At 52.7% G+C, this 19,769-nt stretch overlaps 1 protein-coding gene across 1 annotated transcript in view; it reads left to right on the top strand.

Moving 5' to 3' along the window:
* Nucleotides 1–19,769, top strand: part of SLC27A1 (solute carrier family 27 member 1) — a 29,485-nt gene that overhangs the window by 8,290 nt on the left and 1,426 nt on the right. Inside the window, exons 3-12 of the mRNA XM_060008083.1 lie at nt 7,248–7,642; nt 7,769–7,930; nt 8,026–8,095; nt 8,856–8,947; nt 9,020–9,129; nt 16,011–16,220; nt 17,377–17,503; nt 17,593–17,730; nt 17,808–17,972; nt 18,376–18,522. Coding sequence (XP_059864066.1) covers nt 7,248–7,642; nt 7,769–7,930; nt 8,026–8,095; nt 8,856–8,947; nt 9,020–9,129; nt 16,011–16,220; nt 17,377–17,503; nt 17,593–17,730; nt 17,808–17,972; nt 18,376–18,522 — 1,616 coding nt within the window. The remainder of the gene's footprint in view (nt 1–7,247; nt 7,643–7,768; nt 7,931–8,025; nt 8,096–8,855; nt 8,948–9,019; nt 9,130–16,010; nt 16,221–17,376; nt 17,504–17,592; nt 17,731–17,807; nt 17,973–18,375; nt 18,523–19,769) is intronic.

Here is a 19,769-nt window from a genome sequence, read left to right as displayed (position 1 = left end):
ACCACTGTAAGTCTAGTTAACATCCATCACCATACAGAGTTACAAAAATTTTTTTCTTGTGAGGAGAACTTTTAAGATCTACTCTCTAAGCAACTTTCAAATATGCCATGAGGTAGTATTGACTATAGTCACCATGTCGTACATTACGTCCCCATGACATTTTTTCACGGAGGGGGCTTCTTAAACAGATTTCCATCAATCCTCCACTGCAGCCCAGGATTCTGCTTTCCCCCTCCTCCTGGGGCCTCCACCTCTCATGTGCTGCTGCCCAGCTTCCCAAAGTGGGGTGATTTGGTCTCCACTTCCATTTTCCCGGTCCTTGTGAGTTCACACTTAAGACCTTTTACTAGCCGTTTTGGGAGGCACTGTCAACAGTCAGTGTCTGAGTGCTCAATCTGCCATCTTTGCCGCGTGGTCAGCAGTAACTTTCCCCATTTACCTTTAGGGTCCTTCCTCATCCCTTGCATTGGGGGCGCCGTTCTTTTTTTTTTTTGGGGGGGGCTGTGTTGGGTCTTCGTTTCTGTGCGAGGGCTTTCTCTAGTTGTGGCAAGCGGGGGCCACTCTTCATCGCGGTGCACGGACCTCTCACTATCGCGGCCTCTCGTGTTGCGGAGCACAGGCTCCAGATGCACAGGCTCAGTAGTTGTGCCTCACAGGCCCAGTTGCCCCGTGGCATGTGGGATGTTCCCGGACCAGGGCTCGAACCCGTGTCCCCTGCATTGGCAGGCGGATTCCCAACCACTGCGCCACCAGGGAAACCCGGGGGCGCCGTTCTTGTGCGCAGCCTTTTGTTGTAAGCTTCAGCTCGAGCTGTTGTTCATCTAACCCCAAGCCTACTGCAGGATGTTTGGATTCTTTCCCATCTTCTGCTCACTGGAAGCTACAAATGAATAATGCGCCGTCATTTCCCCCGTGTGACTTTAATGTGTCAAAATCAGTATACCAGTTGGCGGAGCGATTCACTCTGCTTCACTCACTCCTCTCCTCCCGCTGGCCTTTGCTCTCTTTTAAACCTGCCAATCTCCTTCCTGCCTCCAGGTCTTTGCACTCGTGGTGCCCTCCACCTGGAATACTTCCCCTCGAGCTTTACCCGTGGCTGGCTCCTTGTCATCCTTCAAAGTTCAGTGCAAATGCTGCTTCCTCAGACAAGGCTCCCCTGCCCTGTGGGTGAAGTCTGTCCCGGTCGTGCTTGATCACATCATCCTGTTGCTTTTTTCTTAGGAAACATATAAAACTGTCATTGTTTTTGTTTGCTTTCTCCCTGATTATTGACTGTAAACCCATAGCGGCAGGGATCACGCCTACCTTGGTCACCTGTGTGTCCCCATTCCTGTGATGATGTCCAGCGTGTGGTGGTACTTTGTGGAGGTGTGCTGCACTTGTGGATCAGCTCCTCTGGGGAGGTGTTTCTCCACGAGGAGGCTTCAGCTGCAAGTAGTGGGAATCCCAACTAGAAGTGGCATCAACAGTAAAGCACATTTATAGCCATGTGCAATGGGGTATTGGGACATGAGGTGGCTTCAGGCTGATCAATTTGTGTTCAGCATGTTATCATTGGCCCAAGTTCCTTCTGCCTTTCTGCTCTGGCATCCTTGCTTCAAGGGCTCGGCGTCTCCTGTTAGTTACCCTCATGGTCCTATATTAGCTGCTGTGGCTCCAGCCATCACATGCTGATAAAAGAAAGTGAACATGGGACTACCAGGCCCCATGTTGCAGGGGGTGTGAAAGGGGCTATTGTGATGGCGGGAGGTCTATGAGTTGGGCAGTGTTGGAGTTAGAGCCAGATTTCCAGAGCTTTGAACACTGAGCAGAAGACAGTCTTATGTTCCCAGGGAAGCGTTCTGAGCAGGGAAGCAGCACAGCTAGGCTGGCCTGCATGGAGGAAGAGGGTGGCTTGGTGAGGAGGGTTTGAGGCAGTCAGGCAGGAAATGCACTTGTTCCCATACAGTGGGAATGGAGACACACCCCCTCTACCCCCTTGAACGGGGCACTGGGGTGAGAGCGGTAAGGAAGATAGACAAAGGTTGGAGATGAAGCAGAGTGTGTTAGTTTCTTGTGGCTGTCATAACAATGAAGCACAAACTGGGGGACTTAAAACAACAGAAATTTGTTCTGCCATAGTTGTAGAGGCCTGAAGTCTGAAATCAAGGTGTGGGCAGGGTTGGTTCCTTCTGGAGGCTCCGAGGGAGAATCTGTTCCATGCCTCTCTCCTAGCTTCTGGTGGCTTCCAGCAATCCTCGGCAGTTCCCTGGCTTGTGGTTGCATCACTCAGCCCAATCTCTGCCTCCGTCTTTGGATGGCCTTCTTCTCTATGCCTGTGTCTCCTCTTCTGTCTCTTAGAAGGACACTTGTCATTGGATTTAGGGCCCATCCTAAATCCAGGATGATCTCATCTGAAGATCCTCAACTTAATTACATCTGCAAAGACCCTTTTTCCACATAAGGGCTCATTCACAAGTTTGGAGGATCAGGACTTGGATGTATCTTTTTGGGGCCACCATTCACCCCACTACACAGAGAATGGGGCCTGGCCCAGGGTGGAGGCGGGAGACCAGGGGGAGGTGACTGCACCGTTTCAGGCTTGTGACGGTGGGGCCTTGGCCGTGCTTGTGAGATAACCGGATTCCAGCTAGTCTGCATTGGAGAAAGTCATTTGTTCTACCCATCCTTGAGGACCTCCTGTGCCCCACACCCTGTGTGGGCTTCGGGGATGCCATGGTCACCATGACATGCCATGAACGCACCAGATGATGCTTTTCCTTTCCTATGGAGCCCACAGCCTAATGAGGCAGAATGATGCTCGAGAAGGAAATGAGGAAATAATTTAAACATCAGAAAGTGACAAGAATACAGCACGTGGGGGAGAGGCAAGGATAGTGCATGACTACTGCAGCCAGGGCTGTAGGTGTGGGGCATCCAGCACAGGTGGTCAGATGAGAAGGAGCCAACCATGCAAAGACCTGGGGGATGGAAGAGTTCTCCAGGCAGAGGGAACAGCAGGTGCAAAGCCCAGAGGCAGGACCCGACCCTCCTGGGCAGAGTAACGATGAATCCCTCTTTTTCAATCCTTCTTCTTGGTTGGACACTTAATACATTTGACAGGTATTAGGCTGAGAATTGCACTGTTGCCCCATTTACAGATGCACTGCTGTTGTGGGCCCTGCTTCCTCTTTGTAAATAGGACAATGGCAGTACCTACACTTTGCTGAGCTGGAGAACACTTGGAGCTTGTTATGTTCAGTCTACTGATACTCCAAGTAAGGAAACTGAGGCCCAGAGAGGGCAGGGTCTACCCAGGTGCCACAGCTGGTAAGTGGTGGAGTAGGATCTGAACCAAGGCCATTGACTCCAGGGCACTTTTTCTTTCTTCTGGGCTCTGCTGGGGCTCACAGCTCCGGGACAGACACTTGAGGAATCAGTGTTTGCACAAGGCTCTCAGATCATGTCCTGCCTCCTCCCCTGGACCATTACTCCCAGGGGACCTCCTGGGCTGGCCCCCGCTCTTGGAACTTGCTTGTTCCTCTTTCTTCCTTACAGGGTAGGTATGAGTCAAGTTGCTGGGCAGATAAAATGCTAATTCAACTCTGTTTTCTTACTGACAGTGCATACCTCCCTGGGGAGAGGATAGCAACAGAGTTTATTGAGAATGTAGGACACGCCAGGCCCTGTCCTTAGAAGTCTCCATCCCTCTCTTTTGTCCCCTAATGACCTGGAAGGCATGGGATCTTATTGTCCCCATTAACCAGGAGGCCCAGAGAGGGATGTACCCACCCATGCCCACTGTATGAGTGTCCTGGGGCTGCCGTAACAAATTACCACAATCTCGGTAGCTTAAAACAAAAGGAGTTTGTTGTCTCAAAGTTCTGGAGACCAGAAGCCCCAGATCAGCTTCTGGGGGGTCCAGGCGTCCTTGGCTTGGCTTGTGGCTGCATCACTCCAGTCTCTGCCTCTGTCTCCTCAGAGCCTTCTCCCTTGTGTCTTTGTGCTCTCTCTCCTTTTTTTTTTTTTTTTACTTTTTGGCTGTACTGTGCAGCATGCGGGATCTTAGTTCCCCGACCAGGGATTGAACCCACGACCCCTGCAGTGGAAGTGCAGTGTCTTAATCACTGGACCGCCAGGGAAGTCCCTCTCTCTTCTTGTAGAGATACCTGTTATTGGATTTAGGGCCCACCTAGGCAATCAGGATGACCTCATCTCATACTTACCTTAATTATATCTGCAGAGGCCCTGTTTCCAAATAAGGTCATAGTCTGAGATTCTGGGTGTACATGAATTTTTGGAGACACTCTTCAACAACTGCAGTCACACAGGCAGAAGAGACTGGGCTGCATTTGAGCCAGTGGGACACTGCATTTGAGCCAGTGGGACACCAGCATCGTCCTTACATTCTAGGCCCTGTTTCTAGTGCTGGGACTACATCCCTGGACACAATAGACAGATAGACAGGGTGCCTGCTCTCATGGAAAAAGACAAAGAATTCAGGAAACCCACAAAGGAAGATGGCAGTTTTAGATTGTGATGATCACTTTGAAGGAATAAAACGATGGTGGTGGTGGGGGGGTGTGGGTGCTGGGAATGTATCAGTTACCTATAGCTGTGTAACAAATTACCCCTTTAACTAGGGGCTTAAAAAATGATCATTATCGTCTCCTATGTCTAGGCTTCCTTACCGCTCAGTGCTGGGTTCCTAGGGCCAGTGTCCTGAGAGAGAGGGAAAGCGAGAGGGCATGAGGGCTCCTGCGTGCTGGTGTGCTGTCTTTGTGCCCTGGGCTCAGAAGTCACATAGCATCACTTCTGCTACATTCTCTTCCTTAGAAGCAAGCCCCTCAGTCTGCCCACACTAAAGCGGATGGGAAACAGAACCCACCTTTCGAAGGGAGGACTGTCAAAGGGTTTGCAGGGATATTTTAAAATAGCCATACTGATCCAAGCGGGGCAGGGCTGGGAGGACTCCTCTGAGCAGGTGTCATTGGAGCTGAGAGGTAAAGGATGAGAAGGAGCCGAGATGAGGGGCCTGGGCAGAGTATTCCAGGCAGTGGGAGCTGGGCAAAGGCCCTGGGGCAGGAACCTCTGCCCTGCTGAAGATCAGGGAAGGAGGCAAGAGCAATCTGGGGCAATGGAGGGTGATGAGGTGGCCAGGTGCATGGGGCTGGGCCGTGCTGGGCCTCACAGGCCACAGGGAAGGCATTTGATCGAAAAAACAGTGGGAGCCTTTGGAGGGTTAAAACATTATTTAAAAAAACTTTTTTGATTTTTGATTTTTTAAATTTTTTAGAATTTAGGGAATTCCCTGGGCAGTCCAGTAGTTAGGACTCCACACTTCCACTGCAGGGGGCCCATTCCAATCCCTGGTCAGGGAGCTAAGATCCTGCAAGCTGCACGGCGCGGCCAAAAAAATTAAAAAAATTTTATTTAAAAATTTTTTAAATTAACATTTTTAATTAAATTTTTATTTAATTTTTTTTTTTTGCGGTACACGGGCCTCTGACTGTTGTGGCCTCTCCCGTTGCGGGGCACAGGCTCCGGACGCGCAGGCTCAGCGGCCATGGCTCACGGGCCCAGCCGCTCCGCAGCATGTGGGATCTTCCCGGACCGGGGCACGAACCCGTGTCCCCTGCATCGGCAGGCGGACTCTCAACCACTGTGCCACCAGGGAAGCCCAAATATTTTTTATTTTTTAAATTTATTTTTTTATTTTATTTTTTAAAAATCTGTGTTAAAAACATTTTACTATGGAAAGTTTCAAGCTTACAGAAGTAGAGAGAATAATGTAATAAACCCATGTGCCCATCCCCCAGCTTCCGTGATCTTCATATGATTGTTTCCTCATCTCCACCCACTTCCTCCTGTGTCTGAATCTCAGTGGCACATCTTTCTATCTGTTAGTTTTCCAGGGTGTACATCTGGAAGGTAAGGACTCCTGTTTTTAACCTTGCCACAGACAATCTTCATGAGTTTCATTCATTCATTCATTTTTATTGTAGTAAAACACATATAATATAAAATTTACCATTAGCGACATTGAGGACATTCACAGTGTTTTGCAACCATCGGCTCTATCTAGCTCCAGAACATTTCTATCACCCCAAAAGGAAACCCTGTCCCCATTAGCAGTTACTCCCCATTCTCCCTCCCCCAGCTCCTAGTAACCACCAATCTGCTCTGTCTTCATGGGTTGTTTTTGAGGTGTAATTTACATATAATAAAATGCACCTGTTCTAAGTGTTCATTTAGGATTTGGGGAACCACACCCAGGTAACCTTCCTGGGGGCAGAGTGAGGACCACCTGTCTCGGTCAGGGCAGAGCAAGCTGCTGTAACAAACAGGTCCCCACTTGACAGTGGCTTAACCCAGCACAAAGTTACCTCTCAGAGTCAGGTGGCAGGGCAGAGAGCCAGGTAAAGCCAGAAGACCACTTGTTTCTTGAGCTCCTGCACTGAGAAATTCTAGCTTTCTTGGTTCTGTGATCTAAAGCCATTTCTGTTTGCTTAAAACAACACAAACAAGTTCATGTCTCACTCATGTGACAGCCTGGCATCATCAGTGATGGCTGCTCATCTCCACAGGGTCATTCAGGAACCTGGCTCCTTCCTACTGGGTTCTATCTCCCCCTGGGGCCTCTGATCTCCTTGTCTCTACTAGCAGGTGAAGACCGAGGAGCAAGACACCTGCCATCAGGGCCTCTCGCTAGCCTGTCTTCTGGCCTCACCTGGGGCAGAGGCACCTCCTCCCCTGGGTGGGGGCACACGTGCTGGATGGCTCAGCCACCTGTGCCTAGTGCCATTGAGTAACTTGGGAGTGGAACAGCCCCCCAGCTCAGGGGGTGGACCCCAGGGCCCGGTTGAGGCAGGCGGGGCATGAGGAGTCCAAGCTGGAGGCAGTGGGGGGTCAGCATGGGGCACTTGGGCTGCCCCAGGAGAGAAAAACAAGGTTAGGCCTGGGCCTGGCTCCCTCAGGGTCACCAAGCAAGCTGTGGCGGAGGAGGACAGGGTGACTCTGACTTACACTGCATGGCCTGGCCAGCTGTGAGAATCCGCCTACTTCTGGGCTGACTGGTAAATGGCCCTTTGCCCTTAGTTTCTCCAAGAGACCCAGCAACCCAAGGGTCCTTCTGAACACTTGCCACCTTTGGGAACACAGGGACCTTTTCCTCCGCTTTCTCCACGTGGGGATGCTGAGGCTTGGGGTGGTCTCCTGGAAGCCGGGCAGGACACTCAGTGACACCGTCCCCTCGTCCCCCCTCCCAGCGGCCTCTTCGTGCTGATACGCGTGCGCCTGGAGCTGCGGTGGCACCAGCGCGCCCACCACACCATCCCGCAGATCTTCCAGGACGTGGTACGGCGGCAGCCTGAGCACCTGGCGCTGGTGGACGCGGGCAGCGGCGTATGCTGGACCTTCGCGCAGCTGGACGCCTACTCCAATGCCGTGGCCAACCTATTCTGCCATCTGGGCTACACGCCAGGGGACGTGGTGGCCATCTTCCTGGAGGGCCGGCCTGAGTTTGTGGGGCTGTGGCTGGGTCTGGCCAAGGCGGGCATGGAGGCCGCGCTGCTCAATGTTAACCTGCGGCGGGAGCCCCTGATCTTCTGCCTGGGCACCTCGGGTGCCAAGGCTCTGGTCTTCGGACGGGAGCTGGCAGCGGGTGAGGCCGGGTGTGGGCAGCATCTCGGTGGGGGCCTGGGGCCGCCCAGGGCAGGGAGATGGTGCTTCCCTGGCCCTGGGAGGGGACCTGCCCGTCCTTGACCGTGACATATGTTTTGGGCCGCAGTGGTGGCCGAGGTGAGTGGACAGCTGGGCAAGAGCCTGGTCAAGTTCTGTTCTGGAGACGTGGGGCCCGAGGGTGTCTTGCCGGACACCCAGCTCCTGGACCCGCTGCTGAAGGAGGCCTCCACAGCCCCCCTAGCCCAGCCCCCTGGCAAGGGCATGGATGGTGAGTCCAGGTGGGATCCCCCCTGCCGATGCCCACCCAGTCCCCTCGCCCCCCTCACGCCAGCCTCCGGTCCCCAACACCCACATCTCTCTTAGATCGACTCTTCTACATCTACACATCAGGGACCACGGGGCTGCCCAAGGCTGCCATCGTCGTACACAGCAGGTGAGGGGCCCGTGGGCATTGCCCCCAGCGCAGGAAAGCCACTCCGGTTCCTCTCTATGGCCTGATCCCCCCAACCCCCAGCTCCTTTTGGGGTCTTGTGGGCATCTTGATCCCAACTGGGTAAAACCCACAGCCCATCTCAGGGCACCGTGCTGCCCTCTGCCCCTCCTCAGTCTCCTCCTGTCCCCACTCCTGCCCCCAACGGCCCCCTTCTCATCAGTGACCATAGCAAGGTTTAAAATCCTAAGTCAGACCTCCTCTGTGCCAAACCTCCCCGTACCCTCCTTGGCCCTCAGAATAAAAGCCGTATTTGTGTTGTGCGGCACCCGCCACTTCTCTGATGTCATTTTCCTCCTCTCCACCTCTCGCTCGCTCCCTCCTCAACCCCTCACACTTCCTCAAACCTGCCAGACTCCTTCTGGCCTCAGGACCTTTGCATATGCTCTGCGCTTCACCTGGGTGCCCTTCCCTAGCTCACCCTACAGCACCTTCTTGCCGGGCCTTAGCTCATGTGTCACCTCCCCAGGCAGGTTACCCCACCCTCCCTGGCTTTGTCCCCTTCAGCCTCTCTCTATCCCTTTGCTCTATCATATCCCTCGTGGGAGCAAGCACCATTTTATTTGTTGCATGTTCCTCTCCTGCCAGCCTGTAAGGCCCCTATGAGCTGGGCTGGCTCTGCCTCAGTACGCAGCTCGCTCCCCCAACGCCATGCTTTTTTCGGGGGTGTGGGTCCCAGCCCCTGCACTCCCTGCCCCTGCAGGTACTACCGCATAGCGGCATTTACCCACCACTCCTACAGCATGCAGGCGGCAGATGTGCTCTACGACTGTCTGCCCCTGTACCACTCGGCAGGTACCACAGGGAAGCTTGGGCGGGGGAGGGGGCGGGGGATTGGGGACCCCTCATTGAGTCCACTCTCTGCAGGGAACATCATTGGCGTGGGTCAGTGTCTCATCTACGGGCTGACTGTGGTCCTCCGCAAGAAGTTTTCAGCCAGCCGCTTCTGGGATGACTGCGTCAAGTACAACTGCACGGTCAGGCCCCGCCCCCTCTCGCACCTCCAGCCCTCCGCCCACCCTCCCAAGTATATGGCTCTGAATGGCTGCCTCCCAGGGACTCGGTGGGGCTGGGAGGGGGCAGTCAGTGCTTCTGTGCTCAAGGCCCAGCCCGAGGCTAAACCTTCAACATGTAAACTCATTGGAACCTCACAGCTGCTTGGGAGCGTGCAAAGGCCTCATACCCGTTTTGCAGGTGGAGAAACTGAGGCTTTTAATTGGACACAGACTGCCTGAGATCCTTAAGGTGCTGCCTTCCCTACTCCCTGTGCCCCGAAGGTCTTCCCTGCTGGTGGCTGCAGGGAAATGGGTGCAGTCACCGCGCTGGGCTGGTTAAGGCCACAAAGCCCAGGGCTTCCTGGTGGGATAAGCATGAAGCAGAGGTGGAGGGCATCCACTGTCCTGCAGAGCAGGTAGGGGTTAAGACAAATCCCTTCCTCTCCTCTCCCCTCCACAATGAGAGGAGAGCAGGCCGAGGATTTCAGTGCTGTGATGGGGGTGGAAATACAGGTGCCTAGTACCTTCCTCCAGGTGGAAGAAGGAGTGAGGAGGGGAGGGAAGGGGGTGTGTCCAGGGACTGGCAAATTGGCAGGTGCTGACCCCACCTTGAACAGGTGGGGCCCAGAGACGTTCAGCCACTTGCCCAGATCACACAGCTGGACAGGGTGGGGGCTCTGGGCCGGGCATCCTGGGGGATCTCTCGGGGCGATGACTCTGCCCTGCTGTGCTTTTGAGGATTTTATGTTCTGCTTGGGGTGGTGGGGGGTGGTCTGGGGAAAACTGCTAATCTGAATCTTGAAATAGAAGACAGTCCGTTTATTAACTTAACTCTTGAGAGTTGCAAATATACATAAATGTGGACAGAAAAGTTTAGGGGATTCCCAGGTATCCATCACTCGGCTCCAGAGGACATCAGATACCCTCTCCTGCCCCCTCCACGCCCCCAGCACATCCCTCCTTCTGTGTTGTTGTGAAGCAGCCCCAGATAGCAGCGTGTTTCCTGCATAGATATGTCAGTAAAACCTCTGAAAGCTGAGGATTGGTCTTTTTTTTTTTTTCAATTGAGGTGAAATTCACGTAAGATTAGCTTTTTTTTGTTTGTTTTCAATTTTTGAACTATTTAGTTTTATTTATTTATTTATTTATTTATTTTTTGGCCACGCCTCACGGCATGCGGGGGATGGAACCCGTGCCCGCTGCAGTGGAAGGGCGGAGTCTTAACCACTGGATCGCCAGGGAAGTCCCCAAGATTAGCTGTTTTAAAGTGGACACTTCAGTGGCACTTAGTCCATTTACAGTGTTGTACAGTCACCACCTCTATGTAGTTCCAGAACATTTCCGTCACCCCCAAAAGAACATGCTGTCCCCACTGGCAGTCATTCCCCGTCCCCCTTCCCCCAGCCCCTGGCAATGAATCTGCTTTCTGTCTCTGTGGGTTTGCCTGTTCTGGACATTTCTTATAAATGGGATCTCTGTGTGGCCTTTTGTGTCTGGTGAGGGCTGATTTTAAAACAAAAGATTTGGGACTTCCCTGGTGGCGCAGTGGTTAAGAATCCGCCTGCCAATGTAGGGGACATGGGTTCGATCCCTGGTTCGGGAAGATCCCACATGCCATGGGGCAACTAAGCCCGTGCACCACAACTACTGAGCCTGCACTCTAGAGCCCGGGAGCCACAGCTACTGAACCTGCGTGCCACAACTACTGAAGCCCGCGTGCCTAGAGCCAGTGCTCCATAACAAGAGAAGCCACCGCAGTGAGGAGCCCGTGCACTGCAACAAAGAGTAGCCCCCGCTCACCGCAACTAGAGAAAGCCCCCACACAGCAACAAAGACCCAACACAGCCAAAAATAAATTAATTAATTAATTTAAAAAAAATGAAACAAAAGATTTGAAAGCAGGGTCTCAAAGGATATTTGTACACCCATGTTCATAGCAGATTATTCACAATAAATAAAACATGGAAGCAATCCAAGTGTTCAGCAACAGAATGAATGGATAAGCAAAATGTGGTTCATCCCTACAGTGGAATATTATTGAGCCTTAAAAAGGAAGGAAGTTCTGACACAGGCTACAACATGGATGACTGTTGAGGACATTATGCTGAGTGAAATAAGCCAATTGCAAAAAGACAAATACTGCATGATTCCACTTATATTGGGTACTCACAGTAGCTAAAATCACAGACAGAAAGTAGGATGGTAGTTGCCAAGGCCAGGGGAGGGAGGAATGGGGAGTTAGTGTTTACTGGGTATAGAGTTTCAGATTTACAAGGTAAAAATATTTTGCGGGGGGAATTCCCTGGCAGTCTAGTGGTTAGGCCCCGGCACTCTCACTGCTGAGGGACTGGGTTCTATCCCTGGTCAGGGAACTAAAATCTCAGAAGTCACGTGGTGTGGCCAAAAAAAAAAAAAAAAAAATTTATGGGGATGGATAGTGGTGATGGCTGCTCAACAATGTGAATGTATTTAATACACTGAACTGTACCCTTAAAAATGGCTAAGATGGAAAAGAAATGGCTAAGATGGAAAAGAAATGGCTAAGATGGAAAAGAAATGGCTAAGATGGTAAAGAAATGGCTAAGATGGTAAATTTTATATTGTGTGTATTTTACCCCAATAAAAGATAGAGTCAGAAAGAAGGAAAAAAACCCACAAACACATAACCTCAGTATCATTATCCCAGCCAAAAAGTGCCAGTGATTTCTCAATTATCAGGAATCCGGACAGTGGCCTGATCCCCAGTGTTTCTACCATGTCAAAATATGGGGGGGGGGGGGTTGTTTCTGTATTTTTTTTTAAAATCAGTGTTTAGGTAAGACCCACACATTGCAACTAGTTGATGTTTCCTATAAGAATCCTTTCATCTGTAGGTGCCCCTTGTCTCTCCCTCATTCTCCTCCCACCCCTCCTTGTAATTTATTTATTGAAGAAATGAAGTTTGGCCTGTAGTGTTTTCCCAGTCTGGGTATTGCTGGGAGGTCCTTTGACATGCTTCTCTCTCCCTGGCACCTCCTGTACCTTGGGAATAGGGTCAAGCGTAGCGGGTTTTTTTGTTTAACTACTTTTTAAAATTGACATATAGTTAATTTATACAATGTTAGTTTCAGGTATACAGCAAGGTGATTCAGTTATATATATATATATATATATATATATATATATATATAAACATTTTATATATATATATACTTTTTCAGGTTATTTTCCGTTTTCCATTATAGATTATTACAAGATATTGAATATAGTTCCCTGTGCTATACAGTAGGTCCTGTTGTTTATTTTATATATAGTAGTGTATATATGTTAATCCCAGACTCCTAATTTATCTCTCCCACCCATCCCCTTTGGTAACCTTAGGTTTGTGCGTCTATTTCTGTTTCATAAACAAGTTCATTTCTATCATTTTTTTTTTTGGCGGTACGCGGGCCTCTCACAGTTGTGGCCTCGCCTGCTGTGGAGCAGAGGCTCCAGACGCGCGAGCTCAGCGGCCATGGCTCACGGGCCCAGCCGCTCCGTGGCATGTGGGATCTTCCCGGACCGGGGCACGAACCCGTGTCCCCTGCATCGGCAGGCGGACTCTCAACCACTGCGCCACCAGGGAAGCCCCATTTCTATCATTTTTAAAGATTCCACATAGACGTGATATCACATGATACTTGTCTTTCTCTGTTTGACTTAGTTCTTTTTATATGATAATCTCTAGGTCGGTCCATGTTGCTGTAAATGGCATTATTTCATTCTTTTTTATGGCTGAGTAATATCCCATTGTATATATATGTACCACATCTTCTTTATCCATTTCTCTGTCAGTGGACATTTAGGTTGCTTCCATGTTTTGGCTACTGTAAATAGTGCTGCTATGAACATTGGGGTGCATGTATCTTTTCTAGTGAAGAGTTTTGTCCAGATATATGCCCAGGAGTTGGATTGCAGGATCACATGGTAACTCTATGTTTAGTTTCTTGAGGAATCTCTATACTGTTCTCCGTAGTGGAAGCACAGCATCTCTCAACCACAGCAGTGTGGCTTTGGACCTGCATCATTCTCTGTGGTGAGGACTGTCCTGTGCACTGTAGGTTATTTAACAGCATTTCTGGCCTAAAATCACTGGATGCCACTAGCACCGCACCTCGCAGCTGTGATAATTAAAAACGTTTCCAGACATTGTCTGGTCAGTCTGGTCTTGACTGTGGTTGAGAACCGCTGATCTAGATATTTGATCGCTTCAAGTTCTGCTTTTTTGGCAAGGGTTCCCTGTGGGTGATGTCATGTCCTCCACGAGGAGGCCTGTGGTGTCTGGCGGTCCCTCTCTTTGTCTTTGACATGCTGTGTTGCATCGGGCTTTGTTCACTGTCTCCGGGCCCCTGAAATTCCATTCTGTTTCCTTGAAGGGGTATTTCTGTGACCAAGAGAAGGCACTGAGGGGCTCTTTAAGGAGTAGAGGATGGAATCCTCAAAGGTCAAGTTTAACAAGGATGCCAAAAAGACTTAAGAGAGTGCGTTTGGGTTTAGAAATCCCATCTCATGGCTGGCTGTAGGATGGGGGAAACTGCGTGGCTGTTTAATTTGCAGCAGTGGGCATGGCCCAGATCAACTGCCCAGCCATCCTCATGGGAGGCAGCAGGCTGTAATCTAGAACTCCCCTTTTTTAGCGCATAGAGCAGATGGGCAGGCGACGGGTAAGTCAACCCATCATCCATCCATGGGTGTATAGTTCCTGTGTCTCCCCATACCCACTTGGGTGTGCACGTTTGGTGTACGAGGTCACCCTGACTCGGGAGTTGTAGTGGGGGTCCCAGGTTGACAATTCACTGCCAGCTTCTTTCCAGGTGCTGCCCTGCAGGCAGGAGGTCTCGGCTGGGGCACCTGGTGTCTGCCTCTCTGAGCTGACCTGAGCTGTCTTCCCTTCAGCCCTGGGTCTGTCCGAGGGTCCAGGCCAGAGTAAAGATCAGCTGTCTGGCTCTCAGTATGTAGATGTGGCCTCAGGGCCACAGGGTCATTGAAACCTTCAGCTGCCTCAACTGTGGCTGTGTTGTCCCTTCCCCAGCCTGGTTTCTGAAGAGGACATCTGTGAGCTGCTCAGAGTGTGGCTGTGTCTACCTGTGATGGTCTGGAGGGCAGCTATGTATTTAGGCAGGACTTTGTCAGTTGACAGGTAAAGCCAAAACCCTAAACCCAGCCCTAACCTGAATTCTGGCTTTCTTGAGGAAAGGGATTTATTAGCTTATGGAACTGAGGAGGCCACATGGTGGACAGCTTCAGGCACACCTTGATCAAGGAAGGCCCCCCCCCCCTCTTTCTTGTTTTCCTCTTCCTCTTGTTTTCTTCTTTCCTTAGTGGGTGGCTTCCTCCCCAGCCCTGCTTCTCCAGGAGTGTTCCCTGCAGTTCTAGTTGAGAAAGAGCCTGTCTTCCCACCAGTCCATTAAAAGTCTCAGGGCTGATTCTCATTGGCTTAGCTGTGGTCACATGCTTATCCTTGAACCAATCAGTGTCTGGGGATGGACTGGAATGATTGGCCAGGCCGTATGACTTGTTCTATCCTGGAGATGGGGTGGGCTGGGCCACACCCAAAGCACATGAGGGAGCCTGGGGGCAGAGGGAGAGAAACCATCAGGGTCTCTGATCTTGCCTTGCCTGGGGCTTGCTTCCTGGTCAGCAGCGGGTGATCTTGGGCCACCTGTGTCCCCTCTCTGGGTCTCAGTACCTTCCTCTCCAACATGGAGTCTCAGGAAGATGAAACAGATGAGCTCTCTGCTTGGCTGGTAGTGAGTGCTCAGTGCACTCGTATTTATCAGATACTTATTAAGTCCTGCTCAAGGAATACCTCTCAGTGACGGTGACATTTGAGCCGAGACCTGAGGACCCAGGTGCATCTGGGGGAAGATTGTTCTAGGCAGAGGGCACAGTATGTGCAAAGGCCCTGAGGAGGAGACCCACGTGGCAGAGCCGAGTGAGCATAGGAGTCAGAAGGACAGGGGGCAGTGAGGGCGGCAGGGTCACATGGAATTGATCACAGGTCGAATTTTGTACTTCATCTAGTGAGTACTTTGAAGCTGTACTGATGGCCATGGTGGTTAATTCTGAACATGTAACTGCTTCATTGAGACTCTGGAGCCAGGATGCCCAGATACATAACAAATTTTACCACATTTTCAGCCTTGGTGGTTACTTACTGTCTGTGAACCTCAGTTTCTCCATCTGTAAAATGGGGAGGGTATCATTAAGAAGCCGTCCTGGAGATGAGGACTCAAGGGCACCTGGGGTATCTGGGACTTGACCCCAGTGGGTGGAGCCACAAGAGAGGGAGAGAAGGAGCCCAGGGGGCGGTGTGGGGGGTGGGGGTGGGCAGTGAGTAGGTGACTCCATGGGCAACTGGGGCTGGGTCCCTGCTGTGACTTCAGGGAGGCAGTGAAGAGCATGCATCTGAGAGTGGTCCCACCCCAGGATCAGGACTGTGGGCGCCCCGAGCTCAGATGGTTGGGGCTCTGGGGAACAGTGTAGAGCACATCGCCTCTGGGCTGAGGGTTGCCCTGTGGAGTGTCAACGCCACGGCTCACCTTCCTGCCTGCGTGCACCACACGTGGTGTCCCCAGAAAGCAGCGGAGGGGATAGAGGGACCGCTGGAGGGGCATGGGGGACGCGATGCATCCACTCAGATGGAAAGAGTGTTGGGGATTGAGGGAATGGATAGGCCTGGTCTGTTTCCTTGCTATTATCATCTTTAAGGCCGTTTTGTTCCTAGCGCCCAGGTTGGAGTGGGGGAGGTCGCTGGGTCTGGGGGTCTCTGGCCCGCCTCCACCCCCAGCCAGCTCCTCTCTGCTCCAGCGCAGGCGCCCACTGCTCACTTCCCACCCACCTAGGTGGTCCAGTACATCGGGGAGATCTGCCGCTACCTGTTGAAACAGCCGGTGAGCGAGGCAGAAGGGCGGCACCGCGTGCGCCTGGCGGTGGGCAACGGGTTGCGGCCAGCCATCTGGGAGGAGTTCACGGAGCGCTTCGGCGTGCGCCAGGTCGGCGAGTTCTACGGAGCCACCGAGTGCAACTGCAGCATCGCCAACATGGACGGGAAGGTGGGCGTGGGCGGGGCGGCCCGGCCCGGGCAGGTCTCGGGGTTCAGGGATCACTGCTACATATGCCTCGCCGGCCCCGTGTCCCCAAAGAACAGCCTGGATTATGGTGGGCAGTTCGGCCAGGGCACTCGGATGCTTTCTTCTGGCTTGTCCAGTCATGTGACTGTCGCCCCTGAGTTCAAATTCACAGCGTGACTGTGTTGCCCTGGGCAATCACCTCAGCCTTTCTGAGCCTCAATTTGTAGCAGTGGAGGTGGCAGGGGAGAGCAAGGCTCTGGGGGGTCCAGGGCCAGAAATGGGGTGCTGATCTCCTCCTACTGGGCAAGTCACTCAGACTCCTTGGGTCTTCCTTTCCTTCTCTGTAAATGGGGTTAACAACTTATCAGGTTTGTTCTAATCACCCAACATCACGAGCTCAGCACAGCACCCCTTCCCCGTGCAGTAGGCACTCTGCAAACAGATGCTTTTATGATTAATAATTATTATCTCCACTCTGCCCTCTCAGGACCCTCCTTCTCCCTTATTAAGCCCTTCCCATCCAAAGTCAGGAACAGAGAACGAGAAGAATAATACATCGCTCTAGGGGGCAGGGGTTCTTTCTGTCTCTCGCTGCTGGGTCCCCAGCACCTGAGGGCAAGGCACAGTCCCCACCGCGCACATCTGTTGAATGGACAGCCCCAGAGCACACTCTGGCCGTACCAGCAGAGGTTGCCGCTCTAACAAATACACCCAACCGTGTGCAGCGGCAGAAACCCGTTAGGCCTTTCTGCTCATAGAACTGAGCCAGGCAGGGTGACATGCAGTGGGCAGCGGGCAGAAGCTCTGCCAGTGTCCCTACATGGCTTCAGGATCACTTTGGCCATCCACTTCCTGCCAGCCTGGAAAGTTTTAAGGACCAGGAAGTGGCGGCCGGCTGGCAGGTCTCCTCACATGACTGCAAAGGAGGCTGGGAAGGTGGGAGAGGGGGGCACGATTCCTGGCAGGATGCTGCACTTAATACCCCCCTCTCTCAGATCATCCAAGGTCACAGAGTTGGGTGACACTAGGGAGTGCTAATTGCAGGCCCGGGGGCAGGAGAGGCAAGGTGTGTGTGTGTGGGGGGGAGGACACCGTGTCACCCCGGGGCTCCTCGTTGACTCGGCTGGCCGCATCCCAGGTCGGCTCCTGTGGCTTCAACAGCCGCATCCTGCCCAATGTGTACCCCATCCGACTGGTGAAGGTCAATGAGGACACCATGGAACTACTGCGGGATGCCCAGGGCCTCTGCATCCCATGCCAGGCCGGTGAGCAGGGTCCCGCCCAGTCCCCCGGGGAGCCGGGGCCCCCCGCCTCCTGCCCGCCCAGCACAGCCCGAGCGCCGCCTCCTCCCTAGGGGAGCCCGGCCTCCTCGTGGGCCAGATCAACCAGCAAGACCCTCTGCGTCGCTTCGATGGCTACATCAGCGAGAGCGCCACGAGCAGGAAGATCACCCACAGCGTCTTCCGCAAGGGGGACAGTGCCTACCTCTCAGGTGTGCAGACCCTGGGGGCCGGCCACAGGGATGGCAGGTCGCCGTCTTACCTCCCCATCTCCTCTCCTCTCTGCCAGGCGATGTGCTGGTGATGGACGAGCTGGGCTATATGTACTTCCGGGACCGCAGCGGGGACACCTTCCGCTGGCGTGGGGAGAACGTCTCCACCACTGAGGTGGAGGGCGTGCTGAGTCGCCTGCTGGGCCAGACAGACGTGGCCGTGTACGGGGTGGCCGTGCCAGGCAAGCTGGGGGCTCTGGGGGTGGTTCTAGGGTCCTGGGAGCAGCCCTGGAGGAGCCCAGCCAGGAGGAGCTTGGAGGTGCAGGTACCCCTGTAGGCAGGACCTAAATCAGTGCACAACCTGGACAACTGCACCTGACAGGGTGGCGGCCTGGGTCTGGAATCTCTCCTCATGCCTGATGTTGAGCCTCAGTTTCCTCATCCAGAAAATGGGCTCATGAAATCAGCCGTGGCTCAGGGCTGCAGGGAGTGCAGCAGGAGCTCCATAAAATGTTTGCTGCTTTGGCGAGCATTATTCCAGGGGGAAGGGACTGGAGGTCAGAAGCCAGGGGCCACCGTTGGAGGGTGGATCTGGTCCCATGGAGGGGCGAAGGGTGGTGGTCTCAGCCAAACCTCTGTCTCCAGGGGTGGAGGGCAAAGCAGGCATGGCGGCCATTGCGGACCCCCACGGCCAGCTGAGCCCCAATGCCCTGTACCAGGAGCTGCAGAAGGTGCTGGCACCCTACGCACGGCCCATCTTCCTGCGCCTCCTGCCCCAGGTGGACACCACAGGTGCGGCCCCCTGTCTCTTCGTGTATCCATCTGTCTTTTAGTTCCTCAGTCATTTACTTATTTGTCCTAGTTCAGTCCCTGTGCCAGGTCCGACGTAATGGTTCATGGCCAGCCGGCACTGTGGGCCAAGCCCTTTTCTTGTTTTATTTACATACTTATTTCTTTCTGTTTCTCACTCGCACTCCCACTGGGTATCCTGCAGTATTGGGTGCATTTCTTTATATTCAGCATTTTTTCTGATGACTAGGAAATTTGAGCAAATCATCTCACACCTCTGAGGTTTCCTCTGCTGTAAATCACCCTTCGTATCTTTGACCCGTCTTTGTATTGCCTCATCTTTCTTTGTGATTTACGGAAATTTCCCGTAATAGTCTAGATGTTAATTCCTTAGTGGTTTCAGATCTTCTACATCTCTTCTGTTTTGGAATCTCTTAACTCTGTCCATGGTGCCCTTTATTGAAAAGAAGCCTCTAATTTTGATACAAACTTAAACACCACCGCCACTACCGCCTCTGCTTTTTCAATTTTGTGGTTTGTGCTTTTGGAAGGCAGCTATGCTCACCACTCTGCCACCAATGCACACAGGTTTGTGCTTTTGAAGTTTCATTTGAAAGGAAAAAAAACTTTCCCAACTCTAGAGCACACAGAGATTCTCCCTCCATTTTTTGCTACCAACCCTAACCCTGTCTTTCACAAAACCCTTCTTTAATAGTCTACCGCAGGGAGTGCAAACTTTTTCTTAAAGTTCCAGATGGTAAATATTTTCAGTTGTGGGCCACAGCCTCTGCAGCAATAATTCAGCTCTGCAGCTGTAGGGCAAAAGCAATAGTAAACAGTGTGTACGTGAATGGGCGTGGCCCACCTCGAATGGTGGGCCGAATCTGGCCTGTGGGGTGGGCCATGGGCCTATAAGTTGCTGACTCCTGACCTACTGTGTGACAGAGCCAGCCCTGTCACCTTCTTGGTCTTGTGGGGGGTCGGCACGTGACCAGGCAGGGGGTACACAGAGTTTCAGGCCATGATGAGGGTGGTCAGGGAGGCCTCCCTGGGGGAGAGGGCATGAAGCTGAGATGCAAAGGGCAGGGGGGAGTCAGGCAGGCAAAATGGGGAAGAATGTTCCTAGCAGAGGCCTCTTCAGAGGCCTGGAGGTGCAGGACAGGATGGCGAGTTGAGGGAGGGGGGATTCCTGGGACCCCCCCTGCCGAGTCCCCATCCCACCCCCACTTCCACCCCCACCCCCATCCCCA

Source organism: Delphinus delphis, chromosome 3 (assembly GCF_949987515.2).
Source record: "Delphinus delphis chromosome 3, mDelDel1.2, whole genome shotgun sequence".
Taxonomy (NCBI): Eukaryota; Metazoa; Chordata; class Mammalia; order Artiodactyla; family Delphinidae; genus Delphinus; species Delphinus delphis.
This window is presented reverse-complemented; position numbering and strand designations above follow the sequence as displayed.